At 41.5% G+C, this 22,287-nt stretch overlaps 1 protein-coding gene across 4 annotated transcripts in view; it reads right to left on the bottom strand.

Moving 5' to 3' along the window:
• Positions 1–16,672: 16,672 nt before the first annotated feature.
• Positions 16,673–22,287, bottom strand: part of LOC101486382 (ADP-ribosylation factor-like protein 15) — a 102,302-nt gene continuing 96,687 nt past the window's right edge. For 3 of the 4 annotated variants that reach the window (XM_004546979.3, XM_076891014.1, XM_004546977.6), the window contains one exon: positions 16,673–18,523. In XM_004546979.3, coding sequence (XP_004547036.1) covers positions 18,371–18,523 — 153 coding nt within the window. In that variant the 3' untranslated portion in view covers positions 16,673–18,370. The remainder of the gene's footprint in view (positions 18,524–22,287) is intronic. The other variant, XM_076891015.1, reaches the window with a different exon arrangement.

Genomic DNA, 22,287 nt, shown 5'->3' on the forward strand with positions numbered 1-22,287 from the left:
TTAAAAACAGGGATAAATACGTCTGTAGGCCAAAAGCAGTGACATTTTTCCTGTGTGAGTGTTTGTTTCCATCCGGTTACCCTGATTGTTTCGATGTTTGGAAAGCTGCACAACTGGAATTTAAATAGGACCTTGCAACATCTGTGCAGCAAAGTCATTTCTTTTACAATCCAAATCCAAAAAAATGTTAACTATCATCACCTTTTTAATGAGGCGTGCAACACTAACTTGGATTTTGATTTCACAAGTTTTGGAACAATAATCCACATAAAATTAGAGCTGGAAAATATTCCACTCATAGTTTAGGTTTGTAAAATGTTGCCTAATTTCTCTTAATTAAAAAAAAACAAACAAAACAAAAAACAGCATCTTAGAACCTTGCCGAATATTCATTTAACCGAATGGCAAGTAAAAAGCTACAAATCCTGATGAGTTGAAATCAGAAATAAAAGAAAATAAGACTTGTAATGCTGAAAAATAAGATTTAGATCAGATCTGTTTTACATGAATCACACAAACTCTTCTAGTTTCAATGGCCTTGAAATGCTATTTGCCTGAAAGCCAAATAACACAAGCCAATAAAAGTATGCTGGTCTCACTGTGGAGGTCAATTTCAGAACTTTAGTCATAAATTCCCTAAAATTCCAGCTATTTACACTTGGCAGCGCACTAGTTGCCAGCGCTTGTATTTGCTCTTTGTGTTCAGTAAACAGTGGTGTTACTTTGCGCCGAGTCCCCCAACCTGCGTGACTGCACTGATATTCGCACACCAATCATGGGCGCCTAATTGGTATAGACCTTCATTAATTACCGCACTGCATTGCAAATCTTTCACAGCCTTGTGCTCGCTATTTATTTTGTTCTGTCACTCGGCACATCAAAAGTGCCGATCTGATATGAGCGTAATGGTCCATCTGAAGAGCAGGGCATGAATGACAGCATGTGTTGCTTTTCCCCTTTGAAATCCCCTCAGAGACGCAGCGGGGGAAAACGTTCTTGGCACAACTTTGTACCATAAAAGTTGAAAGCATTCCTACAGTCTTTGCCTATAAGCACAAAAAAATTAGGTGAAATGAGAATGGCAGCACAGTGGCATTGTTCGAGACCATCGCCGCAACGCAAACATCAGCGATGCAACGACTCTCATCAGTAAACGTGAGCTTTCAGGCCTTAGGAGACACAAAATGGTGTTACTCCTTGTAACCTTGTTTCCTAGTTTCTAATTATGCATGAATCTTGCTCTGCTGTCACACTGGTGAATAAAGATGGAAGTCATTATGTTTGTGGTGCTCACAGCATTAAAAATCAGACACAGACTTTGTATGAAAGATGGACTAATTCCCCATGAAGTCACCTTTAAAGCCTCAGTTTTAGCCTCAAGGCCAGAACCATCGTAGGTTTTTTGGAGCCAGAGCGGACCATATTTGGCCAGGAGGGTGGCATGATTGGGAAGCAGCTAATAGCAAACATCTTAAACAGCTTTTAGTGACACTTGTTGTACAAATAAAGAGCATGAATTTCACTCAACAAAACTGGAGCACAGATGTCAACCACAAAGCAAGCCATTGTAAAACTCTTGGACACAACAGATTTAATGCTGCCTGAGCTTTTAGGTTCACAGCGACAGTATATACACTCAATACAGCATTGTGAGTGAGCATATCCCCTTAGCCGCTTGTTAACCCAAATATCTAATCAGATTGCAGAAACTCCTAGCAAAGCGAGGTCTGAGGAGAATGGCCAGATTGCTTTGAGCAGATAAGAAGACAACAACAACTTAACCACGAATAACAGCCAAAGTATGCAGAAGAGCATCTCTGAATGTATCAGATGGGCTACAGCAGCAGAAGACAACACCAGGAGACAAGAAACTGAAGCTACAACTGACACAGGCTCTTCTGCAACATTCTTTCCTTGTAGCGAAACAGTTCAGGCTGCTGCTCCTGGTGTAATTGCATGGGGGATATTTACTTGGCACACCTTGGATCTCTTACCAACTATATAGTACCAACTAAGCATCGTTTAATCCTCACATCCTACCTGGTACCGTTGCTGGTGTATGCAGCTCACTGTTGAGTTCACTGTACTCAAATTAGTGTATTTACAGCACACACACTGCATATCTGGCTCGTAGAGCTGGATGTGCACCAGGGAAGCACCTGCTCATTACCGGTATTAGTGTTTTGTAGTGTTTTCAGTCACTAACAGTGTCATAATGTTTTATTGTATTATGGGTTAAGTAATAATTGGCCTCACCAGCTGGAACGTACACCGAGCAGCTGCTGCAGTCGGAGACACACTTCAATCCTGCATTCAAATTTAACTGCACTGACAGCGAAATGTGAGCAGTTTGGACACTTCTGTAGAAGTTATAATTCTACAAATAGTGTTCAATCTATGAAATCCTGATTGAATTGTTTTATTTACTGTTTGAGAAGACTACAAGCTGTTATCATAAAACTAAGAGAAATAAATCCATCCATCCGCACCCTGTTGGACAGCATAAAGATCATCATTGAGCCCAAGCATCCTGCTTCTACTCAGCAGCTGGACGTGACAGTTGTAGTTTGAACGTTTGCCAAGATGTTATTTGCCGAGCTTCTCTAAATGATACAAACACACACACGCGCACGTGCGCTGCTTTCTGGCCCTCAGTGACCTGATGATCACTCCTGTCTGTGGTCGCCCTCTGCTGTGAATTCCCCAACCAAAGCAGCGAGGCACGCAAGCCGCCTCGTCCGCAGCCAAAGACCAGCTTCCTCGTGTGTGTGTGTCTTTGTTGTGTGTTTTCATCACAAACACTGTGTGGACCCGAGCTTGTTTTGAAAGGCACAGATTAATGATGACTTTTGGTTATGCAAACAAGAGCTCACAGCAAGTAACAGTGAAACAGAACCTAAAGTGTGCTGTTTGTTATTCTTACATCATTGCGTACACTACAGACTCGTGCACTAATTATCTTATTACATGCTAAGACAATAAAAACAGCTTGGCAGGCTTGTCTTTTAATAGGTTTGTGTAAGAGGCTCCGTTTATTTTCTTTCATAGATTGATTCCTATGAAAGAAAATAAAAGGAGCTTTCTGACTTTGTGTCAGTTCACCTAAATCACACATTAAAGGCTAAAATTTATAAGAACTGATGCTGCAACAGAATTGCACATAAGCACAGCACTTTTTCCAACTATCTCTGTGTATGAGTTCTTTATGGGCAACAATAAAGAACAATGAGTGGGGCTGATTTATAGCTTTCTGTTTTTTTGTGATTTATTTCGTATCATAGGTATTTCATTTTGTTTTGATTGGCCAGAAACGCACATTCCCGTCTGGTTATTTCAGCTAAGAAAAAGTTCCTAATAGAGTTTCCAGAAACTGTACTATGTCATCATATACAATACTATCCAAACGTTTTAGATATTTAGGTTGTCATCAGTCAAGCAAAACTATCAAGGAGGTTCCCAAATTAATTGTATTTCGTGACAACAAGCCCAATTACAGAGTCATAAAAACTTATCTTCAGTGACAAGGAGAACAGTGAGTCCTGCGGCAGATGGTCTGGCGCCGACAACGGCACTGATCTCAAAAATCATGCGCTCAGCTTGAGATTATATGAAGAGACAGAAGACATGAAGACAACTTGAAAACTCTCCAAAACGCTTGAAGTGATCTGCCTGCCAAGAACCTTGAAAAACTGAACAAGTACAGAGTGAGCGCGGTCTTAAAAGCAAAAGCTGGAAACGTCCTGACAGATTATTCATCATCCTTACTTTACTGTATGTTGATACTGTGATATAGTTTTACCTCTCAAACCTGTGTGCCATCTACACCCACCACCCATTTTATAAGGTTAGCACAAATATCTAATCAGCCAATCACATGGCAGCAACTGTATTTAGGTATGTAAACATGGTTAAGATGACCTCCTGAATGGAGGGGGGGATTTAAGTGACTTTAAATGTGGCGTGGTTGTTGGCTTCAGACAGGCTGGTCTGAGTATTTCAGAAACTGTTGATCTACACACACCCATTCTACGGTTTACAGAGAATGGTCTGAAAAAGAGAAAATATCCAGTCTGGATGAAAATGACTTCTTGAGGGGGCAAACGGGATTGGAAGGCAGCAGAAACTCAAATAACCACCCACTGCAACCACAGTATACAGAAGAGCATCTCTGAACTCAAAACACAGATGAGGCGATTGGCTACAGCAGCAGAAGACCACAGTGGAATGGATCCATCCCACCTTGTATCAATGGTTCAGGCTGGCGGTGTTGGTGCCCTAGTACCAACTGAGACTACCCGAGTATTGTTGCTGACCATGTTCATCCCTTTATAAATCTCCTAATAATACAGGATTAATGCACCATGTCACAAAGTTTAAACGAGCTCTGACTGGTTTCTTGAACATAACTATGAGTTCACTGTCCTCAAATAGCCTCGCCGGTCACCAGATTGCAATCTAACAGAGCACCTCTGGGATGTGGTGGAACAGGAGATTTGCATCATGGATGTTCAGCTGACAAATCTGCAGCAACTGTGTGATGTTATCATATCAATATGGACTAAAATGTCTGAGTAATGATTCCAGGAGCTTGTTGAATCTGTGCCACAAAGAGTTGAAGCCATTCTGAAGGCAAAAGGGGTCCAAACCCAGAACCACCTCACAAAGTGTCCAGCGAGTGTATGTTTTGTCTGCCGCTCCAGTACAATAAATCTGAATAGAGTTTCTTTAAGGTATTCGAAACACTTAAAATTGAAATCAATATTTATTTATTTTAACCAGAAGCAGCGAGCTGATTGAGCCCAGTTGGGAATTATCCTGAAAAAGATTTTCACAAAAAAACTTAAATTTGAAGGAGTTATTTGATAGTTTTAGCCCTCTAAACAGAGGCTCCTCTAACATCTACTGTGCTGGAGTGACAGTAGAGATTTCCTACCTCATTTACATCTGATATGAACATGCAGTCTGTATCTGGATAACTTATCAGCCGGGCCACATGTGGAGGTGGTGCTGTGATCTCATTTCAACCAGGTGTAAAAGTAATCTGTACAGTGAAAACACATTTAAAAACAAGAGAGAGCGGGAAAAAAGCAAAACAGAAAACCAATCTCAAAAGGTGAAAGGTCACCTGACTCCACCTCATCTTGCCAACTAAAACAAGGCTGACTGAGACCACAGGAAGAAGCAGCAACTATCAGAGATGTAAGGGGGGAAGAAAAAGCTGTGTTGTTTCCACTTACCTGAAACTCACCATGTGTGGTCAGTCAGTCACACCTACATAATTTGCAGCTTGATATCAGAACAAATTGTGGGAAGGAAGTAGATAAGGAGAAACATTTTAATACCAGGTGGAAATGCAAAGACTCGTGGATTAGATAGCATTCTCCAGATAATCGTATCCAAATCTGGACTGCATTTTAAAATGAGGCTGGCTGATCTGAAATCCTGGATAAGGATAAGACGAGAGGCATTAATTAATTTTAAATGAATTTTCTTCTTTGACACGTTGATATTGTCACCGACCAATCCTAGTTAGTGCATATCTTAAAGCCAATGCCTTTGTTCTGATTGTGTTACTAGGCTTCAAGTGCAATGGTTTCCACTGAAGGCAAATCTTTTTAAAAAAATAAGAGCAGGTGACTGAGATAAGGAAGGCTGTATAGTTCCCCAGTGCTTCTGAGCTCCATGGCTTCAGCAAACCTTACACTAACAGGAGTAAACAGTCCTATTTGTTTGACACTATTTTCAGATGTGCATTGATACAGGGTTTATTCCTTAGAGCAGAGGTATCGAACATAAAGCCCGGGGGCCAGAATCAGCCCGGAAAACTCTTGTAACCTGGACGGCTTTGGAAAATCTGAAGGAGTGCACAGATTTTGAACTTTTAACTCTATTTTCACAAATTTTAGAGCTTTTTTTTTCCTTCTCTTAAAAATATCCCTTCGTTCATATAACACCAAATTAATTAAGTAATAGATAAACAATTAAATGACAAAAAGTTCCTGTTTTTCCACTATCTACTATGTAAATTTATGCTTTTCATGGTAAGTTCACAGAAAAAAGTACATTTTCTTTTCTTTTCTTTACAGGACAGTCTGGCTGATGAACTACCAGAATTTACACATTTATCGTGTTGTTTCACTAAAAGTGAAACACAGTAGCTTGTATGTGGCCCACAACGTAAAATTAGTTTGAAATTCCTGATTTGGAGGCTGGATTTCTGTGGCACCGAAACCAAAAAAAATGGCAGTGATAGTGTGTTTCACTGATGTGTTTTTGGACATCACGGGTACTTGAGTGCAGAAGAACATTATATGTGCGACAGTGGCGCACACACTACATAATCAGATCAATTCATTGGTGGTTTTGGTCTTTTTATGGCAAACGTTGACAACGAGAACAGTATAAAGCTCACCAGCCTGGATCCTTAGATGCACAGCCATGTGTTGAGTGTTAATGAAAGGTAGCAGGAAATATTTGAGGCATGCTGCTTGATTTCAGTGTTGCTGTCTTCAAAGCAACGCTGTTAGATGGCGCGACATCCCGCCCCCTCCTCCTTCGCTTCTCAAGTCTCCAGCAGAAGAAAGGCCGGGGTTAGGAAGGCCCTCTCCTGGGACTGAAGGCATCCACACCATAACACACTCATGTTCCGCTATTTATCAGTTGCTGTATTCATCTTTTCTGTTTTCCTATTCACACCACTATCAGGTTGGATGTGACACCACCCCCACAGAAGGTCAGGATAACACCCCGCACCACTACCACCACCGCCACCACACACATACAAGCACACTATAGAGTTATCCTCCTTGAAAGAGATCAAAGATGCTATTGATTGGTAAAGAAGACAAAAGGTAGCTGAGGTGGTTAAAGTAGGCCAGTTAGCATGCCGATGCCTCTGCGTCTGTTCTAATGGGGCGCTGACGTTCAAGATAAATTCCACTGGTGAATGTTTAACATCCCATTAATGGGTAGAAGAGACCATAGAAATGTCTCTACAGCCCTCAACAGCTTTCTCAGGCATAAATCACTTTACAGCATGTTTTTGGTGCAAGTTTTGTGTCACGTGTCTTTGCGCAGGCCTTTAGGTGAATAATAAATTGAACCCACGTCCACACTAATCTCCTCGTTGCCAAATGAAGTGCAACTTTTAAAAATGTCTGGAAAAGCAATTCATATTGCCTCTGTTTGAAGTCGTCTGGCACATGCTGGGTGACGATGAATTGTCCCCCAAAGAGTTAATTGATGGAGAGGAGAAAACCTTCAGGGAGGGAAAAGTTCAGTTTTCTACCTCCCCGTCCTGTTTGAAGGAGATGTGAGTTGGCAGTGCAGGAGAGGCTTGAAGATTAATGTTGCAAAAGGGGGCTCTGACAGCCTTTCCGCTGGTTGTGGTTCTCTTGGGTGGCCCGATTGGTCTTGGATGTCACTTTTGCTACTTAATCTTGTGTATGTGAACCAGGCTGATTCAGAGGGCTGGGGGTTGGAGGGTGGGGCTGTCCGCTGGGCAGCAACAGAAGAGAAAACAAGAGTGTCACTCTCCTAATTTTGAGCAGATTACTTTTGGATTTTGCGCAAGTGAATGCAACAGAAATAAAATTCAGATTTGTTGTTGACATGTTATTACTGTTTTATAAAGCTTTAATCAGCTGATCAAATCACCTTCAAGATTCTATAAAATTAAATCAAATGGATTTAATTGGTTTGTGGTGTTTAAATATGACATTCTGTACACTAAAGATGGCAGTCCAATAATTAAATAATGCAATAATACCATGCTGTTGAAACAGATATATATAAGGCCAGGCTGTAAATTATTACAGTGTTTTTAAAATGACTTGTTAAGTGAAAAAAAAGCCACCTCCGAGTTCCGTACAGTTCTATTATTATTGGATTACTACTGCTGATGCACATTAATGTGAACAGTAATTATTTTACCTACTTTAACAAGTATTTTACAAAAGTGAATCATTTTATGCTCATCAATATTCATTTCTTTCCCCCGCATCAGGATAAATTTGTAAAAAATTATGAACCGGCTGTTAAAACCATTATTTAAATGTATGATGCAGCCATTAAAGAGAGAGAGAGTCAAATTTGAGTATTTCAGTTAGGTTGATGGGTAGACTGGATCTGCTGCAGGGATTGTGACTGGTTATTACATTGTAAGCTCTGTTTAATAAAAACAAAACACTAAACACGACTAATCGGGCACAGAAACAGTCTTTTACAGTAAGCTTCCTGTTTAATTGCAGAAATTTCTAAATAGAAACACAATTTTATATACTTATAGTGAGTTTGCCTCACTAAAATAATTACTTTTTTTTTTTAATAAAAGCAGAAAATGCCAACCAAAACATACATCTATCTGCTGTTGCACTTTAGTTGGAACATTACAAATTTGGGTTGTTGTTGGTCTAATGGCTTAGTCACATTAGAGTAAAAATAGGACATCAACTTTGTTACAGTTTGGAAAAAACAATCGGTAAACTTGCCACATCACAAACTATTGCCAGTAGTTTCTGGTCGTCCAGAGGTTGAGTGTATAACGCCATCAACCTCTGGGCGACCATTTTTGATCGTAAGGAAAACCAGGACGCCTGACTCCAAACTGACTGTAATCACTGTCAGACGGGTTGGTAAAGGTTCGCAAATAACTGCTGTCTAATAATCTGTCTCATAAATGCAGACAGATTGGCAACACGTTGCAATCAGTCTGCGTCACTCTACGCTGATGAGCGCAACTTGTCTTCGATGCCTCTCTTTGCAGTAGGGGAAGTGACTGAACTGGTTGCCTTCTGATTTAAATCCTATGTAAAATGTTGCTCAGCACTTGTATCATTTTGCAGGTAAATTGCCTGCAAAATGTATCAACCTGTAACACCTACGTCACAAATTTTAAATCTGTGAGGTTCTGGCTGGACAGCTCATGTGAATCTGTCTTAGTAGACAGCAACATACCTGTGAGTTGCTGCTGATTTACCACTGTTGATTGCCGTAATATCACAAACAGATTGCATGAAATTGCCAGCCTGACCCCATTAAATCCCAAACTGATGCTGACTGATAGCAGACCTGCTCCACCTTATTGCCATTTTTTCCCCCATCTTGAAGCCCCAAAGTTGCTTTTAAGATGGCAACTTACTGGGCGAACACTTCTGCAGGCAGTCACACACCTGGTCCCCATCTTCGAAGCAACCATTTCAAAGACAACAAGATTGCAAGTTCATCGGACACAGTCACAATAATTTTGGGGCAGTGGTATGGTCCCCAGTCTAATGTGACTGAATGCACAAATAAGCACTGTGATAGCCCCACTTTAAGCTCTGAGACTGATTTGTTACAAAGTATCCCTTTTAGATGTTTAGATGAGTTCACAGACCTTCCAAAAATATCTGTGCTTTTAATCGGGGGAGTAAAATCACTTGTTTATTAGCAGTAAAGCAATTAGAAAACAAAATCTCCATAACTGACCCAATTAGCTGTCAGACAACCTTTTTAATTCAAACAATCCCAGGAAATACAATTTAACTAAAACTTAATCTGCGTAGGATCAGATCATCTAACAGTGATTGTTCTGATCAAAAAAAGAGGAAAAAATAAGTTATTTTACAGCTTGAAAAGAAGGAGAACTATAAACGTGTTATGACTACACAGATGTTAAACACTGAAGGGCCATCTGGTAGGTAAAGAGAGCAGTTTTTCTTTCTTCTTCTGAGGTCTTCGAATTGGCTTATCCTATTAGAGGATGTTTAGGCTCAGTTCTCAGAAAAACAGTAAACAGAGAGGGGATACTGCAATGTGACACCAAAGCAACAGACTGGAGGCATTTAATAATTCTCAAATTGACCAAAAAACATTTAAAAACTGACAACAAAGTGAAGACTGTTCATTACTAAAGATATGAATTTAAGCCTGGGATTTGTTTAGTCCTGTGCTTTCATTAAATGTTAAATAAACGCAGAAACTGAACTTTTCTCGAGGTTTCATGAGTCTTTATTTGGGAACAAACTTAGTGAAAAAAAAGAGGCTGTAGCTAGGTAAGTACACAGATATGTGTTAACTGCACACATGCACAGAACTCTGACAGCTGACCAATCAGTCAGCGAGCTCCTTCCAGCTAATATCTCTAAGCCAGGCTACACTGGTCTCTTACTTGACCTTACTGACATTTAACCCTAATCCTCAACACCTTAAATGCTATTTCAGGCCTCAGCTCTAATCTTATTCCCACCATGTAACTTTGTATCTACAGCTTGTTACTCTAGCAAAGCTGAATCATCTCAGCACTTTCTCCAGTTTCTATTGTTCCCTCGGATTTTATCAGTGACCGACTTTGCAGTTTCCTGCATGAGTCAGGGTGCGTTTCGTCATTGCATTAACGGCAACGTGAAATTTGCCCGAAACCAAATATGGCTCCGGCAGTGATCAAACTGCTCCATGCCAAAAGTTTGGCAAAACACAGGTGTTCCCTCTCTACGCAGCAACTATGTTTACTAGATTGTCCCTGTGAAAGACTCAGTTTTTCTCCTTTTTCGCTTTCGCGTGAAAGGTTTGTGTTTTGAGAGCTGCAAGCTGCCCACATAGTGTCGTCACTGGAGCTGCTTTCCCCGTAAACTGTTTGGATTCAATGAGCTAATCCACCTACAGCGTTTGGCTCTGGGCCACGCAGCACACCAAACACACCATAATGTCTAAAAGGCTCAAATTTATAGGCAACTGTTAAATATTTACTACATATTAGCGACTGATTAATCACCTGTTGCCTGCACACTCACTGCATCGGCTTGTTAGGCCAAGGCTCGTAAAAACTACAATCCAACAAGGCGAATGGAGTAAATGTCACATTGTTGTGTTAGGTAAAATAACTAAATCTATTATTTAATTTCACCTGTCTCAGAAAACACAACTTCGCCCTGATCCATCCTTCCTGATGTTCATGATATGTGTTGAAAGTAATTTAAAGCTGGCATCTGCACTACATGAAAGCCACATTACCTTCTGAGAGTGCAGCCAAACCACAGCTGTACTCTGCACATGTTCATCTGGTCTCCTGCAGAGAGAGGCAGTGCATGTCAGAGCCCTTTCTTTTTGTTATTCCTTGTTCTTCTCCACCTCTGATAGTAAATTCTCTACAAGGTCCACGAAAAAGGACAGTCGGAGCGTCATGTCTGTCAGTCTTCAAAGAGTTATGACAAGGGAGAGTCACTAGTAAAAAGCAGAAACTCTGATAGCCATCAGTGGGACGAGGACTCTAGTAAATGGAGCGCTGAGTCTAGACCACTTGAGACGAGCATGTTAAGGTCATACTCATAAAAGTACCCTAGACACTTCACTCCTTACAGGCCTGGAGGGGAAGAGACGGAGGGGGGAATCACCTGCACAGATGAGTCAGGAGATGCTGAACTGCAAGCTGCTACTGGGTCCCCATTACAGAGAGAGCAATAGCTCGCATGTGCAACGCATTATGAATGACGCTCACAGCAGCCTACACTGGCTGTGTGTGTGGCAGGTATGTAGGAAGGGAAGGGCAGTGGACTGAAATGTGACAAAGGTGTCATCACATAAAGAAAACGGGGGGGAAAAAGGCAAATGAATTTATAACTTCCAGTCCACTGAAGAACTAAACAGATCCTTCAGTGGCCACCACTAATTGACCTTTAGAAGGAATGCAACACCTTCTCCTTGACTGACATTTGCTTTTAGCAGCTCCTGCGGGATGGGGCAGTGGGCTGGTGGAAGGCGATAGTGAGGGAGGGGTGAAGGGAGATCCGCCATGCCCCCTGTCCCTCAGACAACAAAGAAAGTGAGTGATGTTTGTCTGAAAACCAAGAGCCGCAATCCCTCGTTTTGATGTGTGGGCCACCTGGGATGCGGGTCTCCGTCAGCACTCGGGCCGAGGAGAGAGGAAGAGAAACAGGACTCACACAGATCTCGTCCTCAGGACAAACAATCTCAGTGACAAGCCGGCCGCAATCCCACGGAAGTCACCCAACAGATGAGGCATTCAAACACGCAGAGAAAACAAGGGACGCTTAGGTGGCTACAAAGGGGCCAGAGCAGCACAGCATGGTTTCCTCCAAAGTTTGAGGATTAAAGTTTGATCCCTGCAAGAAACAAATTAATCTCATCTAAAACTCACAAATGGTAAAAATAAATAAAATTAAAAATAACATCATGAAGGTAGTCCTAACAAATATTTTCTTAAGCACTTTCTTAAGTTTAACTTTGAAGGATGTTACACAAACTTCAGCACTCCTGAGGTAAATATTGTGCTACTTTGTTTCCTTTACAAAACCTCAAATTTGGTTTCAAAATGCCCAATGCATGCATAATACAAAACAGGGGTTTTTCTCCTGCCTAACAAACTTTGGATACTTGGTGGAGATCATTTTGTATTGAGGTACACACCCAAATTTACCTCAATATTCCTGAAAAAGTGTAAAAGTAAGACGGTAAGCAGTATTTTGTCAGTACTCTAACACAGGACCATAAAGGAACAAATTTAAACAAAGACTACAGTTTTGCACATTTATCGTCTGGTGTGAAACTGAATTCACTCACACTGACCTGAGCATTAGTTTTTAGGATTTATAGGTCTTGAGACTTGGGAAGCTTCACTAACACGCTCCTGCAGCAGACAAATATTTTTTTTTTGCATTTCCACATTGCAGAAAAACAAAAAATAAAGAGATAATGAGGAAGTCTGACTGCCAGTCATCCTAAACTAATGTGAATAAAGACTTCCTTGTTCCAATAGGATTAACTGGAAAGAAATGACTGTGGCAGCTGTCTGGTTTGGTTCCCAAGGGCCTCAATTTCCACTTGATTAACTGACATGATCAAATTACATGTAGACATTTAGACTAATTTAATATTCTCTAATGTTCATGTTTTTCTTGTGTGTGTGTGTGTGTGTGTTTTTTTTAAATATAAGACTGTCAAATTAAAGTTTAAAGTAAAAAAGCAAACACTCTGATGACTCATATGGCATAACGATCCCGGCATGTCGCTGCAAAGCGTGAGTGCACTCACTCACTGCTTGGCAGGGGTGTAACTCGTTAAGCTTCTATCAGGTTTGAGCTGTTCATTAGTCTTATGGCTCGACCACAAACCCTTCAGGATCAACGTGCACGATAGGAGGGATTTCTCTACAGTCACATTTCAGCGTCTAGTGGAGGGAAGCTCTGAGAAATCTAGAAACACAGAAATCTGGCTGACTAAAAATGAGTGAATTACTAAGAAACTGCTGAATTTTTCATTAAAAGCAATTCTGGTTAAGACTCCCATATTCTCTAACAAGAGACTATTTTTTTTCTTTTTTGGTATTGTCTTTTAACCTAAAAGCAATTTCAAAGAGAAAGGCTTAATTAATATGTATTATTCATCAAATGAGCCACCTATTTTGACGTATGTGGAAACTCTAAACAACATGATTTTGAAATTTGCACCATAACTGTGGTTCATCTGCAACCGCTTTTCCATTAATCATCAGGTTAAGTTTAAACATATGAGATTGACACCTTCAGGGTAAACAAATCTATCGCTTTTGGTGCCGTGACACCAGTGGAAATGTCACGGTGCTGCAAATTTCTGGACTCGCCTCAATCATATCACAGATCTGGAAACCATTATTTAGTCCCGGGTACATTTCGTCACCAGCTTACATCATTTCGATGCGTTTCCGTCATTTGTGTTTGTTGTTCAAAGGGGTGTGAGAGTGTTGAAGGCAAGAGAGTGCTGAAACAAAGAGGGAACACCCCGAATAGACCCAAAGGTCCCGCTTGATTACAGACTGGTATCTTTCTCAGATTAAACGTGAGCGAAAGTGATTTCTACGCTCGGCGGAGAGCTTTTTTCTTTCCCCCTCACTACGAGGGGCCGAGAATGGCAAGCGGCCCGCACAGAGCATCGGCTGTGGGAGGCAGAGTCGGGGTACAGGGCCCAGATGGATGTCAGGGCAACATCTGTTCCACCTCCTAGCTGGATCTTATCAGGAGAAACGCTGCCACACACGCTGGACGGGAGAAGCCGGAGAGAAAGAGGCATTCTTTTCAGAGTTTAAAAAAACATGCCAGCTTTTGTTTGTCCTGTAAACGAAAGTTAGGTTCCCGGTCGGGTCACACATTTGCATTTCACAAAGCTCACAGGGTTCATTTTGTGGTGTGTGATAGCATTTGTTTATACTTTTGCTGTATGACATGAATTTCTATCTTTATACATTAAGTAGTAGTTGCCAAAATATGAACATAATCCAGTTAATATTCTTATAAAATTATATTTTGTAAGAATATTCAGTACCTAAAGTGCTTAAATTATAACCAATTTAACCAGTTGGCAAAAATGCTGCAGCTGTTGAATGCTGACATGTTAAATGAATGCTGTCATTTAACATGTGAGTCAACTGCACGTGTACTTTTGTTGATATCTATTGTTTCTGACACCCATTTCAGGACTTCTGAGCACAGTGTGCTTATTCTACTCTTTGCTTTTATGCAACAGAAGTAACATGAAATACAAACAGCATATATTCCATAATGTTTTTGTTTTTTCAAACAAGCTCTTTGACCTGTTTTCAATTAAAGTGGGAGAGAAAGTGTGAGAGAAAACACACCCAGGCAGCTTTGTCGTCACTTCACATCATAGTTTTGCTAAAAAAGATGAAATGCTGCAAACATGACATTGTTTTATAAACCCACATAGCTTCTGCTTCCAACAATATGAAATATCCTGGAGCACCTTAAATGTTCAAATGAACACCGGCCGTGTTTGAACAGCACCTGATGGAAGATTTCCTGTTAACTGAAGTGTGTGTGTGTGTGTGTGTGTGTGTGTGTGTGTGTGTGTGTGTGTGTGTGTGTGTATACACACAACAAACTGTAACTAAGTTGTAAATGTGAGAAGAAAAAAAAAGCCCAGATAATGACGTGAATGCAGCACTCTTGATGTCAGAAAATCAAAACCAAAAAGACAAATGATAAACTATCATGAAGGCTGCAGCCTCGCATGGCGGATAATTGCTCGTGGTTGGCAGCTTTGAACTGTGTTGCGTAAGTTCAGCGTGCTTCTGTGCAGCGTCAGCCGCAGTCGTTCTCTAGAGGGCAATTTTCCTTGTTTTATCCTTTTGTTACAAATCACACCTTCACTTTATATTGCTGCCAACAATTAGGCTTGCCATAGATTTGTAGATCTCTTTGCATCTTCCTCCCTTCCTGTCTACCATTAATCAAGATTCATTTTAGTAAATTATAAATTATGCCTGCAGAGACTTGAATGTACTGTCTCCATCACAGTAAACATCCAGTTTCGGTTATTGTTGCTAGGTAATGTACTGTGAACGAAAATCGACTAGAAAAGTCTTGACAGACGACGATAGTTTAACTTTGAAGCTTCGTACTGAGGGTCTGCTGCCAACAAGGACGAGACACTCCCCGAGCCAGACACCAGGCATTAAATGAGCAGAGCAGGTGAAGGTTTAGCGAGGAGAAGACCGTCTGCGTCTTCTTCAGGGGAATTAAATCACCTTTACAGACATGGAGACAGAGTGGGGAGAAGTGGAAGCGTGAGAGGTCCCTCGCCTCTCTTCTTTCTCCCGGGAGGGCTGCTCCTCTGAGGTCCTGGCCTCTTCCCTTCCCCTGGGCACTCGGCATGCCCACGCTGAGGGAGGGCTACTTTGGTGTGACCAAAGGGAAGCAGAGCGATCAAGAGTGAGACAGAGAGATGGAAAAAATCTGAGCAAAGAAAAGAAAAAAAAGAAAGAAAAAAGATAAGAAGAGGGAGAAAAAAGGACTTAAAATAGAAAGTGAGAGCGACAGGAAGAAAAAAGGGAGAGCGAGACGAGCGCAGCAGCCCATGGTTTGTCTCAGGGCTGCAGGAGCTTCCAGAGCTGGTGTGCAGCAGACTGAAGAGAAGCACGTCTGCCCCAGAGGCAGAGACTGGAAAACAGGATCAAAGAGTCGCCAGGGCAACCTGCATGACACACATTGTATTAAAGCCACACGGTTAATTTGAAAGAGAGGGAAGAAGGGCAAAAGGAGAAGAAAGGGGGAGGCAGAGGTAGCACAGAGAAGAGTATATTTATCAGGCACTCCTGTCTCACTCTGTTAACTTTCCACTCAGAACTTTCTTCAGCTGCTCCACTTTGACTCTCTCTTACTCTCTCTCTCTCTTTTTTAAACCTCTGGCTCAAACTCCTCTGTGTCATCTGCATTTTCCTGATTATCTCAGCTCAGGTTTCCACGGGTCATGCTAAATCACAAACCAGAGGTACTGTGAAGAAAACATGCAAACTTTCAATTCTTTAAATATTTTGTGCTAAAACATGAAATGCAAATAATCCATTATTCAAATATTTTCCCATTCATACCCATTTTGACCAAATTTATGCACAAAAACCCTTTAGCTCCACAGCTCGGCAATTATTCTGCAAATAACTGCATTACGCCCCTCGATAGCATTCAGAGGAAGTAAGAGGACAAATGTATCAGATGTTTTACTTCCACAGTTTAAGAAGCAAAAGTGATCAAAATGCCAACAAGAACTGTGACGGTAATTTTCCTTTTAAAACGTAAATTGCCTTTTTTGAGACAAATGCAAGATGAGATGATAACAACAACAATGTAAATACTGCATTTTTAAAGGTTTGGGTAATGAAATGACATGAAAAGGCCAACAGATCCCTAGTCAACAGATTTATTTTGCTTTCAAGCAAACAAATGTATCATTCTCACATCAGGTACAAAAAGTGGTTAAATCTCTACAAACCTGACAAAAATACTAATCAAAATAACAACAAACAATACAGAGTACGCAGGAAGGAGGAGGGGTGAACATTATTCATAAGCACATCTTCGGGACAACCACACACCTGTGGCACAATGAACATGACTCATTTTAAGAGGTGTGGAGTCCACCTGAGGGCAGCCGCACTGAACTGGCTCATCTAGGCCAAAGAAGCCCCATCGAGCAGTAATGGAGACAGGGAGCGGAGCAGGAGTGGAGGGGTAGTGTTGGTTTGGATGAAGTGGGGCAGAGGTACGTGATAAACAGCAGACGGGGAGGGGTCTTCAGACAGTTGGAAGGCATTAGTGTGTCGGACAGCGACTTGTCAGATGCAGCTGTTGCTGTGGCTGATTGATAGTTTGTATTTCACCCAGATGGGAGTCTGCAGTCACAAGCCAATGCTGAAAGGGATTATATCAAATTCAAAAGAAAAAAAACATACTGTAAAAAAACAAAAACATCATCAAAAGTGACAATTTTAGTGTTAAGCAACCAAGTCCATTACATTTCTCTACTTCTGGAGAAATCCAGCCTGGTCAATCATTGTTTTTTGTTTCTTTTTTTCTTCTTTGATTTGAAAAAATTCCTAAGTGTGACTCGTGTGTGTATGACATATAAAAAAATCTGAATGCAGCTCTAAGAGGTTAAGATACAGAGCTAGAAAATATATCCTAAGTTGCACATTTACAAAAGCATTCAAACTCATTTCCACTTTCTCTGAAAGAATAATGTCTCCATAAACTCACCTAACACTAGTCACATGATTAGTAGTACTTGTGTATGGCTGCACAGGAGGGTACACAGCAATATACTTGTCTGCATGTACATAAGATACTCCATGAGATACTCAGACTACACTATTCAGATTAGATATTCAGACACGGTGTGACACACCGATATGTAACTACCGTTCATAACACAAGGCTTTGGACTATGCACTCCAATCACATGATGGCATTCGCTGTTACCGAGTCAAAAGGAGAAGCACACTTGACAGCCATACAGTACTTCTCAGTGGAAAGAACTTCAACCATGCCCACCCAAACATCCTGTAAAGTAATTAGTGGAGATGTTAAACATATCTACAGACAACCTGGGCTCCACTGTGTGTGTGTGTGTGTGTGTGTGTGTGTGTGTGTGTGTGTGTGTCTGTCTGTCTGTCTGTCTGTCTGTCTGTCTGTCTTAGTGCTCAATAATGACCAAAGGAATGCCATACCTTCCAAATGCCATTGATTTAATCACAATGGCACAAACAGCAGTAAACAAGATTTCTGTTGTCGGCAAAGTTCAGTGATTTCTTTTGACAAACTGCTTTACGCTGGGTGGGTTTAACAGTCGCGCTCCTCTGTCAGGCTGTAGTAGTTGACTGTCGCTTGTGCACGCTCTTCCAATTTGAAAAATGAGACCGCAGTGAAGGGAGGATAACATACAATACACATCTCACAGAGAGAAACCAACAACTGCTGTATTTTCTTGTGTGTGTGTGTGTGTGCGCGCATGTGTGTGAGAGTGCATGTGTGCACATGTACATGGGCACCAGCAGGATGTGTTGGTGTTTAACCGCTAATGTCTCCTAGCATTAGCAGCTTTAGCATCATATCCTTGCCGGCTCTGTGTCTTTGTCCTCCAACAGGCTAATGAACTGACCGAAGCTCTCCTTCACCGCCTCCATGCTGTCAGTGGTGCTGCCCTCCAGGATCCAGCGCTTTCCTCGGGCCAGCGGTTCCAGCTCAAAGTACTTCTTGATCTGCGGCCAAACACACGATGCAATCAGCTAAAATAATCATTTGAAAAAAGTAAAATCTTATATTTAGCGTCTAACAACAGCTCCTGTTTTCAATACGAATAAAAAAAATATGAATCAACATTTTAATTTCCCCCCAGAACATCTCTGATCAAATTCAAAGTATAAAAAGTTCAAATAAAGCAAAAACACAATCGTCAAACTACAGCTTGTAAAGGCATGTAAGCTGGCACATTTTCATCTCATATCCTCACCACACTAGGTCAGTTCACACATTACGTCACCCTCAAACATGTGGCAGAAAGTAACTGTATAACGTTGTGCTTTAGTAACACATAAGACTGAAGACATAGTACGTTTTTTAGACCGGTATCCAGTAATTGCTGCTGTTCGACCCCCCCCACACACCTAAATGAAACACAACAGCCTCTTCATCTGACGAATAAAAGGGTTGGCACTGCTCTTTGTAACAGTTATTATAAAGTTCATATGCTGGCTTTTGGCTGCTCTTGACAGTGGGGGTGCTGTGAGGTTCAGGGGAGAACCAGAACCAGCTGTTACGTAAAAACAAATCTCAGCAGAGGGAAACAATGTCTTAGACCTCCACTGAAGGTACTGCAGGTTGTTAGGGTTTCTGACATTTTCAAGCTGAGAGATATGGAAACAATTTTTTTGCCCGATGTGAACCCAGTTCAGCCATCTCCTCCTGTTTGCCTTATAGCCAGTGAAGAATGCACAAAACCAAATGTGTACTGTCAGCAGCTCTGGGAGAAAAATGCAAAGCTTCAAATGTAACAGATGCAATAAAAACACAATTTCCCACCTTATTAACTAATTTAGTCAGTTTCATGCTCAGTTTGACAATGGTGTATAGGCTTGCAGAAATGTACACAATGTGTAACAGACGCTGGGTTGAAATATATGAATATAGGCATCTCTATTTCACACTCATCTTTATTAGAATATTAAGCTACAAGCTAAACTACTGCGTTTTTTCGAATGCAATATTCACATTGAGTATTGACTGGCTGGAAAGAGGACAGCACAAAGCTATTCTCTGAAGCTATTTAAAACATTACATTAGCTATTATCAATTTAATTGATTTCTTTAGTGCTCATTTCTACACATTTCTGCAAATATCAAACCGAGATTAATGACTGCAGACAACCTCAGTGTTCTGAATTATACAAGAAAACATGTGCAGCAAATAAACACCACAAAGTCCACAAGGATCGTCACACAGTCAAATTACTTTTCAACTTCAAGTGAAATTGCTTTTGTCTAGACCGTGCTGGGCTGTCTAGCTGTGCCATGGTGTGTGGCATGAAGAGGACGGAGAGGAGGAGGAGGGGGTGCGCACTCTTTGTGTCTGCTCAAACCCAGCCAGCCATGCCAGCGAGTGGGAGAGTGAGTGCCGTCTCTGCCCCCCTGAGCCGAGTCTCTGTCCGGGTGTAATGTGAGTTTAATGACAGATTAAGTCACCTCAGCCGCGTTTGGCTCAGAGGCCTGGCTAGAAAGCCGAGTGGACCCAAACAGTGTTAACAAATCTGTCTGGGTAACTTGAGCTGCCCTAGCCCAGGCTCTAGCCCCAGACCTAGACTGTAGACGATGTGGCTGGCTGCCTGTCTGGCTGGCTTACTTGTCAGCCTGTAGCCAAGGCCCTCTTCTGGAAGACTTTGGCCCCTGCACTGGCAGACAGTCAAAAGTCCAGAAGTGACCTCTGTGCAAGTGCAGACAGGCTCAAGCTTCTCTCACTTCCCCTCACGGGCCAATAGAACACACCCAGGGGCATCTCATAGTGTGGCAAATACCTTCTTTAGCACTGTGCGACAGATGAGCGGCCTTACCAACGACGGCAGATGACTTCTAAAGTTTTCAGTGCAGCTTTACACTTATGTGCGCATGATAAAACCACTAATCTGTGATCTTAAACAATCCCCTTTTTACTTAATAGCCAACTGATATGAACACCTTCTTGCGAGCTACATTTCATCGACACTGCATATCAAATCCAGAGACTTTAATCACACAATTCAGCCATTATATGCTGCTAAAAACACTGCCTCAGTATTACATTACTGAAAGAATCAGCAATGTAATGCAATCAGCAGTGTGGCCCAAACCAGTTTCTCTGAGATTAAATCCTCCTAAGCACACTTATGCTTGCTTAAGGAATTGCGTGAGGCAGTGGTATGGGTAAGCCACACAAGACGTGGATTGCCAGATGGCTCCAAGGATGACCACTGGGTCATCCAGTCTAGCTTCTTCTAGGTCATACAGACCGGAGCGTCTTGCCTTGTGCATGTTAGAAAGCAGCTTATACATGCATGAGGGTGTCAAAAATTCTTTAATCGCTTGTGTCTGTGTCAGCCGAGTTCCTGCTGCTCGAGCCTAGTCATGCTAGCCAACAGTCTGCGCTCTCAGGAGGACAGACATGAAATCCAGGAAAGGTGAACTCTTTGGTAACAGCCCTGAATAGTTAGTAACTTCTGAGACTATGAAAAGTCTAAAGAATGGGAATGTGTAAGGAATCTAACATACCCAAGGGGCAGAAGACAGACATATAAAATAATGTTAAAGCATGATTTCTTTTTGGAATATGAGCCTCGACTTAAGTAAATGAATTATAGATCTATTTTTTAGGTTGTATAATTTGTGACCCAGTGTCCGCAAGGAGTGGCTGTATAATATAGTCAGCTAAGCTTAAGCTCCAAACCTGGCAAGCCTACTTTGGGCTATTTAAGATACCCAATGGGCATATATGGCACGTGCATCCAGCTGCTCCCTGACCTGTGCCAGATTACTGCATGTATGGTCACTCTTGGCATCATGCCATGGCAAGAGGATCTCCTGGCAGAATAAAAGAGCTTTAATGAGCTCTGCTCTGGCCTCTTGACCAACTAAACAAACTGTGGAGCCACCTAAAGGGGCAGGGCAGCTATGGAGATAACTGATATTGCTGTCTGATACTACATGTGAAGAAAAAAAACAAAACCCTAACAAATTTATATCCTCTCCTCTGCAGTTGTCTTCACCTTCTAAAAAGGCATAAAGTAGAGCAGGTGGCAGTGGGCTCAGATGTCTATATTTTAAATTATAAAGCAGAGAAAAAACAAAAACAACAAAAACTGTCAGAAGTTTTTTCTCAGTATGCTTATTTATCATATATTTAGGTACACCAGTACAGTTTCAGCTTCTCCCAGCATGCCCTGGATAACACACACACACACACACACACACACACACACACACACACGCACACACACACACACACACGCACACACACACACACACACACACACACACACACACACACACACACACACACACACACACACACACACACACACACACACACACACACACACGACCAAAAAAGAAGAAGAGGAAGAAAGAAAGCAGCACCCACTCAATCCAGACAGATACTAAGCTTCTCTGTCAGGCTGGCCAGACATTCAGGTACTGAAAGTAGACGATGCGGTTGTGATTTACTGATTATTACCTGTTCATTCTTGCACCACAACTATCAAGAAACCCAAAAAACACAGCTCCTACCATAAAAAAAAAACCCTTCCGAAATGTATTAAACCATCACACTGTTGAGACAAAACCGACACAGCATCACAGACAGAGTACACAGAGAGCTGATACATAACTAAATGGTATGTAACCTAATGTGACTCACTTTTGTTGTAGTGTTTCCACAGCAGTAATTACCTCCAAAAAGTCAATTTCATGGATCATTTTCATTATTTTATTGGTACGC

Source organism: Maylandia zebra, linkage group LG12, assembly GCF_041146795.1.
Source record: "Maylandia zebra isolate NMK-2024a linkage group LG12, Mzebra_GT3a, whole genome shotgun sequence".
Lineage (NCBI taxonomy): Eukaryota > Metazoa > Chordata > Actinopteri > Cichliformes > Cichlidae > Maylandia > Maylandia zebra.